General features: G+C 40.1%; 2 protein-coding genes across 13 annotated transcripts in view; one reads left to right on the top strand and one right to left on the bottom strand.

Moving 5' to 3' along the window:
• Positions 1 to 15,253, top strand: part of LOC136445839 (V-type proton ATPase 116 kDa subunit a 1-like) — a 268,423-nt gene that overhangs the window by 17,626 nt on the left and 235,544 nt on the right. The window lies entirely within an intron of this gene.
• The window catches only part of LOC136445837 (rho GTPase-activating protein 5-like), a 55,491-nt gene that overhangs the window by 25,634 nt on the left and 14,604 nt on the right, over positions 1 to 15,253 (bottom strand). For 11 of the 12 annotated variants that reach the window (XM_066443990.1, XM_066443989.1, XM_066443983.1 and 8 more), the window contains exons 2-7: positions 5,122 to 5,775; positions 3,937 to 4,275; positions 3,452 to 3,639; positions 2,904 to 3,043; positions 2,217 to 2,429; positions 265 to 370 (exon numbers count right to left, since the gene is read on the bottom strand). In XM_066443990.1, the coding sequence (XP_066300087.1) occupies positions 265 to 370; positions 2,217 to 2,429; positions 2,904 to 3,043; positions 3,452 to 3,639; positions 3,937 to 4,275; positions 5,122 to 5,527 (1,392 nt within the window). In that variant the 5' untranslated portion in view covers positions 5,528 to 5,775. Of the gene's footprint in view, positions 1 to 264; positions 371 to 2,216; positions 2,430 to 2,903; positions 3,044 to 3,451; positions 3,640 to 3,936; positions 4,276 to 5,121; positions 5,776 to 10,784; positions 10,905 to 15,253 lie in introns of those variants that run through there. The other variant, XM_066443985.1, reaches the window with a different exon arrangement.

Genomic DNA, 15,253 nt, shown 5'->3' with positions numbered 1-15,253 from the left:
TTAACACCTTTTTAAGAATTTTCAAACAAATTACAGGTTATATCAGGGGAAAAAAATTCTTAGATATAAGATTAAGAACTCTTAGATATTACTCTATCTAATGTCCCGGTGCTACTCACGTAACCTGTAAACTTGAAGTGGCCCTTTGGTCCAGTTACTGTATGTGGTGTCCACTCGATAAGTAGTTCAGTGCCTAGAAGTGGTCTCTTGGCCTTGCTTTAAGCTAGCTTGTTAGAAAATATCCTATGTTGTAGGTAATATTACCTGGTAGCTTTCTTCCTCCATCAGGAATATGTGCACATCCTCCCAAGGTTTCCCTGGTAAAACATGTCCTGTGTGTTCCAGCAACCTTCTGAACTCGTGCTTCATTCTGGCACAACAAACAACAAATCTGGGATTATTACAATGTCACAAATTCATAGGCTTGACTTTCCACACATCTGTATCTGTATCTGTATCTATATAGCCGGTATAACCGCCATCAGGCGTAACACACCAGCTTCGCAGGCACGCGGCGCGGCAGCAGCTGGTCATATTACACCGAACGGTCTGTTACACCTAGTCTTTGCATATCTGACTGCAACCGTTCTTTAAAGCTACTTAGTGATGAAGCTCCTACAGTACTTGATGACAACGAGTTCCATTCTACTATGGTTCTCGGAAAATACGAATTTTTGAACACGTCAATCCTTGGCTGATAACTCTGGTACTTAAAAGCATGACTATTTCTGGTCCTCTTCTGAGCTGGCATTAGATACTTATCAGTCGGTACGTCCACAAGTTTATTAGTCATCTTGTACATCATGCAAAGTCTGGACATTGTTCTCCTGTCCTCAAGTGACATCCATTGCAGGTCTGCTTTCATTTTTGTTACACTGGCGCCCCTTTCATAGTTGTTCGTGCAGAATCTGGCAGCTTGGTTCTGCACCCTCTCGAGTTTATCTATATCCTTCTTTGTGTATGGATCCCAAACTGTTGCAGCATATTCAAGGTTTGGTCTTACTAGAGACGTGTATGCAAGTGATTTTACCTTTGCTGGGCATGCCCACAAATTACGTTTGATCACTCCCAATGTCTGTTTAGCCTTAGTTGTTACTTTGTTGATATGGGTGTTCCACTTTAGCCCCGTTGTTAATGTAACGCCTAGGTACGGGTGGCTCTTTGCTGTTGCTAGAGCCTGTCCACAGAACTGGTAGGTGGTTACAATTGGGTTTCGTTTGTTTGTTATATGCATGATGTAACATTTTTCCGGATTAAACTGCATTAGCCATCTGCTTTGCCATTCTTCGAGTGTGTTCAAATCTTCTTGCAAAAGCTGTGAATCACTCTGTGTGGACAACTCTATATATAACAGGCAGTCATCGGCAAATAACCTAACATTTGAATCAAGCTGGTCTGGTAAGTCATTTATGTACAGGAGGAAGAGTAACGGTCCCAGACACAGTATGAAAAGGTGCAAGAAAACATGGAAAAGAACCTTAGGTCACAGTCCTTAATTGTAGACACAAAAGACTGCATCTACATAGTACATAGTGTATAAATCTTTAGCACTTTATGAATGCATGGGAGAACCAAATCTACATAGTTTTAAAAAAAAAGGTTTAAAGTCCTTCTCATACCATATGGTGTAAAGCCCAGTGCCCATCTCCGTTTCTATAGCCCTTGGGCCACACATTTGTGGAAGCACTACAGCAGAGGGATAGTCGACTGGTAGGGGTGTGTGTTCAACTTTCATATTCTTTCCCATAAGTACTCAGCAAGCAGGGAAGGCAGTATGTGCCATTTTTTAAATGCTTGGTTTGACTTGGTCGGGGATCAAACCTATAACCTACTGCATGTATTGCAACGCTAGGACTTTACCAGGGATCTCCCTAAAGAATGGAACAGTGGCGCTCCTCCATCCTGTTCTAATTCCAGCTCCATCCTGTTGATTTTCCAAGTTAGGGTATTTTTTCCAAATTCTACCCAGCAAAGCCTGTAATTTTGCTCAAAACTAGAAGTTTCAGATGCAAAGCTGAAGTTGCAGGAAATGACTTCCATAATGTCTGAAAACGGCAAAATGCAACAGCCGCTCTCCTTTTGAGAGGTGTGCGCCCCCCTCCAGACCTACCCCCTCGCCACACGTATCCTGTGCCTGGCACCCTTCCCCCCATCCTGCTCTATATTTCTGGGGTTTACCCACTAGGCCATTGTAGAGTGCTGAAAATGTTTCTTACCTTTCCTTCTTCTGTGCAGCTTGTAGTTTGTTGACATGGTTCTTAAAGACTGTTGCAGCCTCGGGCATCTCCAGGAGGTCAAAGGGTATTCTCTTGTCCACCATGCTGTCCACATGGTCACTCTCGCGCCATGGCATGTCCTCCGGTAGGACAACAAACCACTCCTCAAACTGGTCCTGTCTCTGGAGGATGTTCTGTACACTCGGCCAAGTCCTGCAAGAAGGAAAATAATGCATGAAAAGAAGTACTCAATAATGCAAAGGTAAATCTATTTCAATACAAGTTAATGAGAAGTAAAACAAGTAAACTTCAATTATAAAAAAGCTACATTTCTAGAAGTACTACAGATTGTTTGGTATGTGCAGAAATTTCATCACTCATTTGATGCAGTTAGCATGTTCAGAACAGAAGATATTTAAAAAACAGACGTTCTGCTGCAGTACCAGGCAAAAGTGTTAGGAGGCCCAAATCTTATAAAGTCTTTTCCACATACCAAATACCATCACGATCCATACATGGCCACTTCACTTATACAGTACTGGCAAAAGTAGGTTGGAAACACAGACACATAGTTACAAAAACACGAACAAACGAACACACGAACACACACACACACACACATGCACACACACACACACACACACATGCACACACATGCACACACACACGCAAAGACAAAGTGTTTACCTGTCTAAGATGAGGTCTAGGCTTGGAGCGAGTGCATCCAGAGCTCGAGGGAGCTGACTCAAGTATTCCACCTGCTTCCTGGCCTGGTGCTCCTCCTTCAACTTCTTAATGTGTCGTCTGAACAGCTTCTTAGCTGACATCTAAGACAAACAATAAGAAGAACACCATGTAAATAACATACTTGCAGTCAAGTACTGGGCCTTTTTAGACCAACAGGATCCTCTCACATTAACAATACCATCATGAAATACATCAACAAGGAAGCACAAAAGTGAATGCAAAAATGAAGATATTGGGTATGCTAGCTGTTCAGTTGAGACATCATAAAACAATACTCTAAGATAATGTTGTACACATATCTTTTCTTCTTATGTAGCTGTTAGCACAAGGACACCTATTTTAACATTAAGAGATGCTCATTTCATGTTTCCACTTTAAACAGTGATCCGAAAGTAGGTTTTAACCTTTAGCACATTGAAGTAGCTATTTGGCACCCGATTCCCTATTGGTTACAGAGTTAGGCAGCAGGGAGAAGGTTAACTTCCTACCTTCCCCAGTAGGTCGCAGTAGTGCTGGAAGTCCGGTTCTCTCTCCAGTTTCTTGCTGACAGAGTTCCAGGTGTCGTGGTAGTCGCGGACCGTCCGCACCACCAGGTTCTGATACGCCTCGGTCGCAACGTCCAGAACCTCCTTACGCCTCACCGCGGCCTCGTGGAAGGGGATGATCTTAGACTTCCCTGTGGAAGAAACGTTTAAGACATTTGTAAATATCATTATGTATAACCGTGTCTAGCAATGATAAATTATACTTATTGTCTACATGCTGGTAGCAGTGAGTGTATAATAAGTTTGATTCAATTGTACTGTGTATTTTACATCTCAAAGTATGTTATTGGTCAAACATACCTAAATCTGCTTTACTACTTGACACTTTAAATCTCTTGTACATTTTATTTACATATGAAGACTGTAGCTATGAACTCAATACAACATGTCTGAGTTTCAGCCTATCCTGATAACGCATGATCCCTAACCTCTTGACTTGTCAATCATCTGAGCGAGCACAACAAACGCCAAGTCCACGTTCACATTCTCATGCGCCGACGTTTCCACAAGGGGGATTCCGACTCTCCGGTTCGACACAAAGTCTCGCGCCTCTCTCAAATACTGGTCGACGGCGTCATCGCACTTCGTTGCTACTAGTAGGACTGGCTTCTTGGTTTTTGCTAGATTTGTGAAGCAGTTCTGTAGGAATCGCATCTGGTCTTCCTGCGGGCGGTTCTGTACGAGACTGACGTCGCAGACGATGATAAAACCATCGATGTTCAGCTTCCCTTCCGGCATAGTCTTCTGTTCAAAGTCCTGCTCAATACCTAGGAGAAAAAGGAAGAATATGACGCTTGTCATACTTTACAGAGCATGATAACAGGTGTTTGAATATGAATCAGTACTCGACATACAACTCTCTACACACATTTTGTTGATGATTCTTTCAGACACAGGCATATCCATATCTCTGTTTAGAAAGACACTTATGCAGGTTTCTTTAGAATGGGCTATTGTCATAACAAAACTGTTATTCTGTCAAAAGATTAACACTTTAAAATGCCATTCATAAGGGATCGTAAAGAAGGTCAGAAACTGAGGATTTGAAAAGGGCACGGTCGGTGAACTATACCTTTGACATTTTGCTGATAATTCTTGTAATCAAAACCGGATAAAAATGCTACACAGTGACTGGCACTTGACAGTTCAAAGGTTAGTTAAGCTAATAAGTTACGTTTGATTTGACTTGACTAATAGAATCATCATCATGACACATGAAATTACTACACACTATAAATTCATCTATTTTTGCAGGGAGTTAATTTCGAGGTAGTTAAAGGTGGTTTTATCAGTGTTTTGAGTTCTAAAACAATTCTGATGTACAGTACTAGTAATGAAACAAATAATCATGGTGTTGTGACTTCGCAGTAGATAGACTACTGCAAAATCTGCGAAACCGAAACCATCGCAAACGTTTAAATATTGAAAGTAGAACAACAGCTACCCCTACACCAAATATCATCATTATCCATCCACATGTTCTTAAGTATTGCTTAAAATAATATGCAGAAACACAAACAAACACAAACACACACATGCAGACAGACAGGCACACAGAAAACTATATTTCCATTTTCAAGGAGGTAATACAGAAAGAACGTTTGTGTACCCACCTAACTGATCCTTACAAATGTACATGAGTTTCTCTGCAGACACCACCTTGGCTACCGCGGCTCGCTTGATGTAGGGCATAAACGTGGACGTCCTTAATGTCTGGAATGACGTATCATCGATAAATTCAGTCTGTTCTACCACATGGAACGTAAAGTCCTGTCCCTCGTCCCAAGTCTTTGTGACCTCTCCCCAGTATAGGAAATGGTCGTTGTTCACGACGCGGCCGCCGAAGTCGCTTTGACTCAGCACCGAGATATGTTCGTGGAAGTAGTTGTCCGCCAAAGGGCGCACAAACCGGTTGCATAAACACGACTTGCCGACCCCTTGCGCTCCCTTGTCTCTCTCCGTTCCGGAAAGTCCGACGACGCTGATGTTAAACGTACGCATCTCCTTTGTCTTCGCCATGTTGGATCTTCTACAAGTCTGTCGTTATTCCTATAGCAGCAGATACGACTTAATACTGATGTTCACAAAAATCTCTTCTCTGGTTGGTAGATGACTTGGGCAGCTAGGATTCTATTGGCTACTCGTAGTGATGTGCAGGGAAGCTGTCACATGATGTGAAGGTGGGTATGTTGCTGTAGACCAGTGGCATCAGGTTTACTGACGGTAACAAGGTTGGACATCCATACTAGGACAGTTGCAGTTGTTTCCTGTGTGTAAATAGAAGAGAAACAACTTTTAGAATTCAAATTACACATAAAAACATACATTTAATGGCAGACATATATAAAATAGCAATAATTCAATGTACACTTTTATGTAAGATAAATCATTATCAAAATCAATAGAATGTTAGATTAAGGCTTATGAAAATTAAGATGACTATAAAAGTAAGGCTCAATTATGAAAGAAAAATTGATAGAACAAGACAAGTTTTTTGAAATTTTGATGAAAGAGACATTTATATCAAAAGTTGTCATATAATAGATAGAGTTGCTTTTCTGTATAACATCAACATATGTAGAAGAAGAAATGGAAATTCTTCATTATTTACATACACATGTATAAAGCTAAATATTCCTAGTTGACTGCAATGACCATAATTTATGGTCATTGCATTCAAATAATATTTAGTTTATGGTCCAAAAACAAGTGTGGGCATTGCAAACAATATTGAAAGCTCCAATATAGGAGACTACCACTTTTTATACATGTACAGCTGTATAAATATGTCAACCTCTGCTCTACTTTTCGAGACTTTCTACTGGTCAACCACGCAGAAGCATCAGACAAAGACCTGTAACGTAACACTTCACTTTCTCCCTTCAGCAAAAAATTCCACAAAAGAAACAGAGCACAGTAACCTGACCTGATATTTCCAACTGACGCATCCTACAAAATCCCCGTTTAAATTCCACTCAGTACGCAACCGACAACAATGGCGCCCCCTGTTTGAATTTAAAACGTGGACCTAATCTACCCTGGAAAGGGTAACGCCTGCAAACAAACCATGCTCATACCACCGCTTCAAGAGGTTCAAAGTTCAAAGTTACGTGTACCATATCAAAAGCCGGCTGGATGATTGTGTGTACTTGCTACCAGTGGTTACACAACTGTAGCATGTGACAATCTTTTCCAGTAGATCACATTTTAACAGTTAGAAGGAAAAGATACGCTTAAAAGGTTTACGTCATAATGTAAATATGCTCCACTATGCAGGCAAACGCTGGCCAACACCCCTTTGTTGCATGACATCATAGTATTGTTTCAGGGTCAAAGCGTTTCAGTATGCTGACTGACTCAAACACAGCGCAAGTTTATCATTAACAGTATGACCTTATTTCAACAGTTTGTTCCTCTAAAGGCTGGTAGCACTGTTCTGTTACTAGCTTACAACTTCTAAAATGTGTTCTCTTTTTCAGTCAGCACTCATCAATGCATTGCAAAGCAAAAATCCAAACATAAAATAATAAGAGTGTGATGCCATATTGTTGCCAATACAATATAAAGAAACATCCACCTTTTCCATTCATTGTCAACTAAAAAGCAATAAAGCATACATGTACCTGTTATCATAGGGACTGGAATCTAATAGCTATAAAATGACATCTACATAAGAAAACTTCACCTATATCCAACAAGCAATCTAACATTATAACCGTTCTGTATTTTCCCACCAACATATACCTGGCCCAGCAACAATGCCACCTTGTCTAACATGCCAATTACAATTAGGCACAATTAAGTTAACTCTCTGTTTGAAGAACAACGGTGTCTAGGAAAAGGGAATGGTATTTTTTAACATACCGGTAGTTTTACTTGTAGTGTACGCAAGTAAAAGTATAAATGTGCAACATTCATAGCACCATTTTGAGTATTTCAAACATAAAATACTGTGCAGTATAAAACTAACTTTTGCAGTTGAAAGCATTAGCTAACAACAGACTACATCAGCTAACTTCAAATAGAGTCGTATAGATTTACATATGTTTAGTATAATTAGTTCAAGATTAAAAAGATACCAATACAAAGAAACGCTGTACTCATTTCCACCAGCCATGAAAATGAGGACAACCAGTCGTAAGCATTAGCCTAAGTGCTGCAGAGCTTACAGCTATTACTCATGGAGCAACAATGCAAACAGCTGGGAAACCAACAAGACAACCCTTTTCCTCTGTAGGAATCTCGCTTCACCTGCTATGACTGGAAAATGGCTCGGATTTCTTCCCAGTGTTAGGAAAGAAGCAACTTGGAAGACTTGGCTGAAGCAGTACAAACATTTTCGTTTTTGCCTGAAACACTCTTTTGACTTACTCCTTTTGACTATAAGTCTCAATATCACTATGAAATTCTGTATACATTTGTATGTTGTATAAAAAGTAACAACTCAAGAAAAATATAATTTTATGTACCTCGGAATATCTTGTACAAAGAAAAACACATGAAATTTGACATCACATTAGGCATTTGGCACTGACCATGAAGTCTACCATTTTAGGAAATTTACACTCCATAATATCAACGTCAATGATAATGAATGGTTATGGATATTTTTCATAACCGTCACAATAGTATATCTGTACTATAACCGTCAGTCACACAGTTTCAGATGTCAGCCCACCAATTCTTGGAAAGGTCAGGAGGTAAATTTCAACACAAATGTGTCATCATTTACGAAATCAATCATACGATGCATTATATTACAGTCATCCAATAGGGCTTGTCTAAGAGTAATAGAAAATAAAACCTAGCAGGAAAAATTAAAAACCAAAACCATTTAGGCTCTCTTTACATTATACTTTTGCCGTCAGCGCCACTGGCGTCAGCGCCACTGGCGACAGCGGGAACCACGTGTAAAGACAATTCCCGTCGACGTAGTCCCGCTGTCAACAAATTTTCTCCCGTCAGCTTCGAAGCCGTCGCCCGTCAGCACAGCGGGAGTCCCTGTCAACTTCAAACTCCGTCTAAAGAGAATACGTCGGGCTTGCGTCAGCGGGAGTCAGGGTTTCGGCGATTAGCATAAAGCACGCGTTGATTAGCATACTGTAAGTCTACTTAGATCCCCGGTATATATATATAGAGAGAGATTCGCGGGATCCGCGGCGACTTTTGTGCCGTGCATTCATTTCCCCGCGGATATATTTATCGTACTTGTGCCCCCCTCCCAACATTTACGAGTGATGAGCATGGAATATCGACACATAAACAAGGCTTTGCATTGTAGTTTGATACGGGCGGGGAGACGCCGTCTACCGTTGTACAATCATACAATTTTGTTTCTTGCTTTTGTTATGCTTACGCCCGATACTTTCTACAAGATGGCGAAATGCAAGCACCGCAGGTGTCTGTCAGATTTCCGGGCGGTGTGTCTAGAGACGTCGCGACAGCGGCCTCCCGGCAGCAGGAAATTTCGCCGCTGACGCGAAAAACGTAATGTAAACTGCGCCTTATATCACAAACGCCAGGAAATGATGACCCGAAATGAATCATTCAATGGAATATGATATACAGTCAAACCTGCCCAAGGCGACCACCCGGCGGACCGAGCAAAAACGGTCGCGATGGACAGGTGGTCGCCATGAAGAGGATTCCACTCACATGTTTCTAGGTCGAGGTTTTCAAATACAGTACGTAAATGGATGGAAAATTATGTGAATTTAGACAGCATGACCCCCACCAGGTTCAATTCTCATTAACAGAAAGATCCTACAAAAATTACATTTTCCATATCGTTGTAATAATTGTATACCGCTACATCGTGTACAAATTTTCGTCATAATTTTGACTACAAAGCAATGGTTGCCTCGATGATCTCGCAGCGCCCTCCCACATTCACACGTTACATTAAATAGGACACACACACACGCACATCATCGAAGTTTTAAGGCCTAAGACAAATCCCTAGAAAACGCCTGCTGGTCCTAGCCTTTTTTGGGGCGCCGACCGCTGGATGATTTCGTCGCGCCGCGCCGCCAAGCTCTGTGCGACCGCATCGAAAGGTAAGTCTGAGCAGCAGGACGCACAGCGTCCAATAAAGGTTTGTGAGATTCATGGAAATAAAAAGGAAAATAATGATTTTAATTTTCATCAATAACTAGAGTATTCGTAAATGTTCATGCACAAAAGCATCGTGTTTTAGAAAGGTCAGCGGTACGCCAAATCCGGGCCGCACCAAATTTCAAGATGGCGTCGGGACCAAGGAACAACATTTCTCGCCCGATGTTTTGCCCGCCGCGAAGTCATTTTTCGGCGGAATTTAGTAAGACACATACATATTTTTGTTGAAAATACAAGAAATAGATGGTAATGTCAGTGACGTCTGACTTTTTGACGCCATGCACTACGTATTCATTTTGAAAATTGAGTTTAAACGGAACTGAGTTTGCGGTAAACTATAAGATAACGATTGAGGCACAACAACATCACAAACATTTGTCTTTACAATGTTTATAGGGGGCACGTTTTATTAAAACACTTCATGGAGGAATCGATGCTATAACATTGGTATTCCATATATTTTTGCCCTTATTTTTGTCCTTCAAAGTCTTGAAAACATTTCCGTGATATACGACAGCAAAATGATCCGATGTCACCACACGCTTGAAAATTAGGCGGCCGCCATGGGCAGGGATTGTGCTCTGTGCGGTCCCAATTCGTGCCGGTCGCGGTCGCGTTGGACAGGTGGTCGCCTTGGGCAGGCAGCCTAATGCTTGTGCCTATGGGGAAAATTTTCGGGACCGAGAAAAAGCGGTCGCCATGGCCAGGTGGTCGCGTTGAAAAGGTGGTCGCCTAGGCAGGTTTGACTGTAGTCGCCCAATACTGCAATAGTGTTTGTTTTATTACCTTCGCCAAGAAGGTAATATTTTCAACAGCGTTTGTGTATGTATGTGTGTGTGTGTATGTATGTGTGTGTGTGTGTGTGTGTGTGTGTGTGTGTGTGTGTGTTTGTGTGATAACTCCAGAATGCCTGGATGAATCGCTTTTTTGTAGGTACGTCTTGATGAGACCTCGAAATGATTAGATTCGGGGGCCCCTAGTAGTCGTCAATAATCCAATTCAATTCTATTTTACCTAGAAGAAGAATTAGAGACCACAATCATGAAGACAAAAACAAATGCCAGCAGAAGATGACCTAAACGACAATCTTAAATTGCTTCTACTAAATTCTAGTCCTCAATAGACATACATAAAACACTTCCACACATTATTCTAGTCCCACCTTAGAATTCGACAAAACCTCTTGCTCATTGTTCCAATGTTACAGCACAGTCAAGGACATGTTCTAGGACACAACATCCAGCTGTATTTTGACCTATGCAACCAGGAACCTTGTCCTGACCTCCGCAGCTATCCAACACAAACCTGTGCCAGTCAAAATACAACCTTTTCTCCTGGAGTCTGCAGGGGCCCACCCACAGCATGCATCACTTCCTGTGCAACACCATATTTGGACGTGCATCATTTTGCGCCATTCTGGCAACAGGTGTGCCTGTTTTGTGTTAGCACATGAAGCACTAAATGCTGGACATTATTCAGGTGTTGAATATATTTATCAAAAACAGAAAACATTTTATAAACAACTAAACATCATGAGTTTTTCAGTTCCCCAAAAACCTCAGAAAGCAATGACCAGAAATCACTTGCTATCAAACCATAATCTCGCTTATAATGCACGCTTTAGCATGAAAGTCATAGTTACCGAATTCTAATATTACACTATATCAGTATATGACCAATTCGTCTTTTTGAAAATTTTTCATGTCTTACAGTTGTACCTAAATATATCAATGACCTACCTAAGTATGACCTCATTATTGGGGTCTTTGAGTCAGTGCCTGTACCTGTTGGCGTCAGGACAGTTTGTTTAGCCTATACAAATCTACCAAACAACAAACACTCTTGACATCAAACAATAGTGAAACACACATAAACTTTCAGTCGACATTTGAATTCTAAGTTGTGAGTAACAGCATACTTTCTATGTAGTAAAGTATATCATTCACTCTTTGTGCAAATTTTTGTCAAAAAATGGATGAACTACACACATACGTCCAATTATCAAGTCACAAAACAGGACTCTAGTGCCAGGATGACATGTTGCAAAATAATTTTCTTCCTGACCAAAATTTACAATGTCCAAGCAAAAAACACTTGATACAGATCTGTTTCTATGGGTAATTAATTTGACTGCGATGTCTTTGTCCACAGCACACACAGATGGTAATTGAAACACTCTGGATAAGCCAGTTTTCTCCACCCACAACCAATTAAATGCTGAGCCCCTTTCTAATCTACTGATAATTACCAGGATAGGGATGAACCAAGGGATAAACTCACCTTGAAAGAAGAAGTATTCAAACTGAAAGAAAATGCTTACATCTAGAATATCTATACACCCAAGATTAAAACAAACTGGAATGTTTTGCCAGAGTGTGACCTGCAACATGAAGTCAGGGAGTTTCCCTACATCACTTCCTGTCTAGTGGGCACGTCACAAACCACAGTGATCTACTTGTAAACAAACCAAACTGGATTCAGCCAGAGCTTTCTTGAAACATGTCTACATCTTGATGTAGTTAGAACATCTAATGTAGCGTTTCACACAAATATTCATTGGGAAACATTCAAAATGTTGAGAGTCTATTTCTTAGTAGTCTTCATTGCCAAAGATGACTGTGTATTACCGCTGGAGCAAAAATAATTGCCATGTCTTCCCAGTGAGTAAATGGGCTTTCCCACCGTCACTTCCCTTTTCACACAGGCAGTGCATACATAAAATATTTGTACTTCTCCTTGCTCATCCTCTTTCAGAACTATATGTACTACATTTCATAGCATCAGCATCTCTTGTATTGATGTACCTAGCATGTAGAATTGTAATTCTAAATACAAAGTACTGCTTTAGATAAGAAACAGTAGATATATGTTTGTCATCCAAGAGGATTCTTGATTCTTCAACTTCTAAGAAATGATTTGAAGTAGGAAAGACTTACATGACTAACCTCTAGTCTAGTACTTTATATGCTTAATCCCTTGTTCAAATTTACAGTAAGTAAAAACAAAGTCTACCCAGATGACTATTATACATTACATCAAACTGATCAACATAGAGAAAGCTTGGTTCTTTGTTTTTCAGTGTTCGTAGACTGTAGATTGAAAGATGTATTTTTGTAAATACATGTCTTCCACATGACTCCACAATCCAATCTAGCAAATTACCGTCTGCTGCCTCATACGGTGAAAACATGATGTCTAGCACGGCCTGGCGTCTCATCAGCAAAATGAGAAATCTTTCCAAACTACGGCACTGGAAGCCAATTTCCAGACCTCACTGCTACCAACATATTCGGGCAGAATTTTGAAGATATTGTTTTTACATTTTGTTTGGAACCAAATGCATATCATAACTGGTTCAAGTACATTTCAAAATATTGAGAGTAATCAGTATGTCACATTATTTTCCCCAGGCAATTGCATTTGATTTTTGGTACATGTTGTTAGATGGATTGCAAGGAGACATGACATTATGATTTGGCTTTGTTACAATTCTCTGTCAGAGAAAAGTCTTTGTCAACATCTAGAGTTGAGATGTAAACCTATCTCCATACTTATCTAAAAACAGCTGACAATTTCCTCTCCAATGTAACTTAATATTCCATTGTTGACATCCCTATTGTACCCTTTTAACAGCCCATCAAGACACCTAAACGACACCTCAGTAACCTGGCTTCCAGCCACTATTATCAGACATGTGTCCACACAATTAGTTTCAACAGGACAAAAGGTTCTCTATTGAGTTTTCCAGCACAATTGATGGAAACTCGGGGCTAAAAGGGCTTCCCTACCACTGAAAGGACACCTTTTGTGTCTGGAAAGAAACCCAAGTTCTAGGCAATTATTCAGGGTGGAGCAGCAATTCTTCCTGTGGACGGTGTTTCAGGAGACAATTTTCTCTTGTTTATTCCACCTGACTTAAGGTTCAGATGCAACTAATGACTTTCCTTTGTTACTGTACAGTACTACGTAAAATCTGTGATCCAAGGCTTAAACAGAATACAGTACATAGCACTTAAAATTCGACAGAGTCAGCAAAAGATCTAAAGATGCCTTTTGAAAGATACATATCACTACAAAATTGACTGTATTCCAAGAATGATAGGTACAAATTAATATCTTCTCTTGAAGCCAGCTGGTATCCCTACCAGGGCTTACGGATAATTTTAATGATCATATTTTTGCCGACCTTCTCAGACCCCAAATGAAAGCTTCCATTCATAAAGGTTCCAATATCAAAAGGTTTTTGATTTGACAGATCCTACTCCCCTTTGCAGCACCTGTTCCTCTGTTAGAACTACATGAAACCACCATAGGGACTGCACAAATGATAGCCAGGGAGAGTTCATTATGGCCAAAATATTTCAAAGAAAGAACATTCATTTCTCCTAGGGTTTGTGGAAATTAACTGTCATTAGCCTGAATGACAAGTTATTCTCAAAAGAAGAAAAACAATTTTTCTGCAACAAGACATATCTTTTACAATAAAAGAAGTACCAGATGGTCCTAATTATAGTTTAATATAACATAACTTAATTATCTTTGCCTCTTCTCTGTAAACCACTTTTGAAGGATATATGGCACTGAAATAGACGTGATAAAATTATTTCAAAAGAGGAAATACCACACAGCTTCTAATATCTTAGGAGACGAAATGCAGCATTTGATATCGTTTACTGTCTATTAAAGAAAGATAACAATGATACAATTAAAGAGGATTAAAGAGGAAAATATATGGTTATCAGGAAAACAAATTGGGTTTGAAGGTTTTATTTACTTTGAACAATAGAACATAAACTGTCTGTACAATATCCTTCTGGATAATTCTTATTGTTAACTTCATGAAATATGAACAAAATAATTTGGTTTCATGTAAGATATTCAGTCAGTAAATCTTTCCCACCTTTAGAAACAGAGAACGTTGTTGTATGATATTTTCGTACCTTTGACTTGGTTATCATACCATATTAAAATGCAAGCCTATCTTGCATATACAAAATACAAGAAACAGGGAAGAAACAGAGAAGAATATTACTGTTGTAACATCGTACTGTTGTATGATATTTTGCACCTTGACATGGTTATCATATGATAATAAAATGCAAGTCTTATCTTGCATACAGAGTAGGAGCTCATACCGGAAGTCATAAGTCATAAACGTGAAGCGTCTGCATCCAAATTTGTCGTTCCGAAGATCAACAATCAGCGATATGGCAGTAATACCGGGCTTGACTTGCTCGTGCAAAATCAGATTCCAATTTAGGACGGCTATCAAAACGTATTAATGTTATCTCATTAAGAGTGGGGTGCTGATTTAATGCAAGTACGGGAGAGGCGATGCAGGGAAGTGCTTAAGGTGCAACATAGAATACAGAATTCGATACAACGTTTTGTCCCTTTCAGCAAGGAAAAGATATTTCCATAATCATACGTCTTTTGATCTGTTCCAATGACAAGGACGCTGCGTAGGACCTGATGAGTCGGAGCGACCGTGCATATGGCCGACATTCAGTGATGTCACCTTGTAACGGATTACCTCATCACACAGGCTGGTCTGAAAATCAAGGGGCGCCGTTTGGAATACATAATCTAACCGCCAAGGCCTTGAAAAAACTTGGCATTTGGAAGGTGGTG

Source organism: Branchiostoma lanceolatum, chromosome 12, assembly GCF_035083965.1.
Source record: "Branchiostoma lanceolatum isolate klBraLanc5 chromosome 12, klBraLanc5.hap2, whole genome shotgun sequence".
NCBI classification, from domain to species: Eukaryota; Metazoa; Chordata; class Leptocardii; order Amphioxiformes; family Branchiostomatidae; genus Branchiostoma; species Branchiostoma lanceolatum.
The sequence above is the reverse complement of the archived record's forward strand: the minus strand, read 5'-3'. Positions and strand labels throughout refer to the sequence as shown.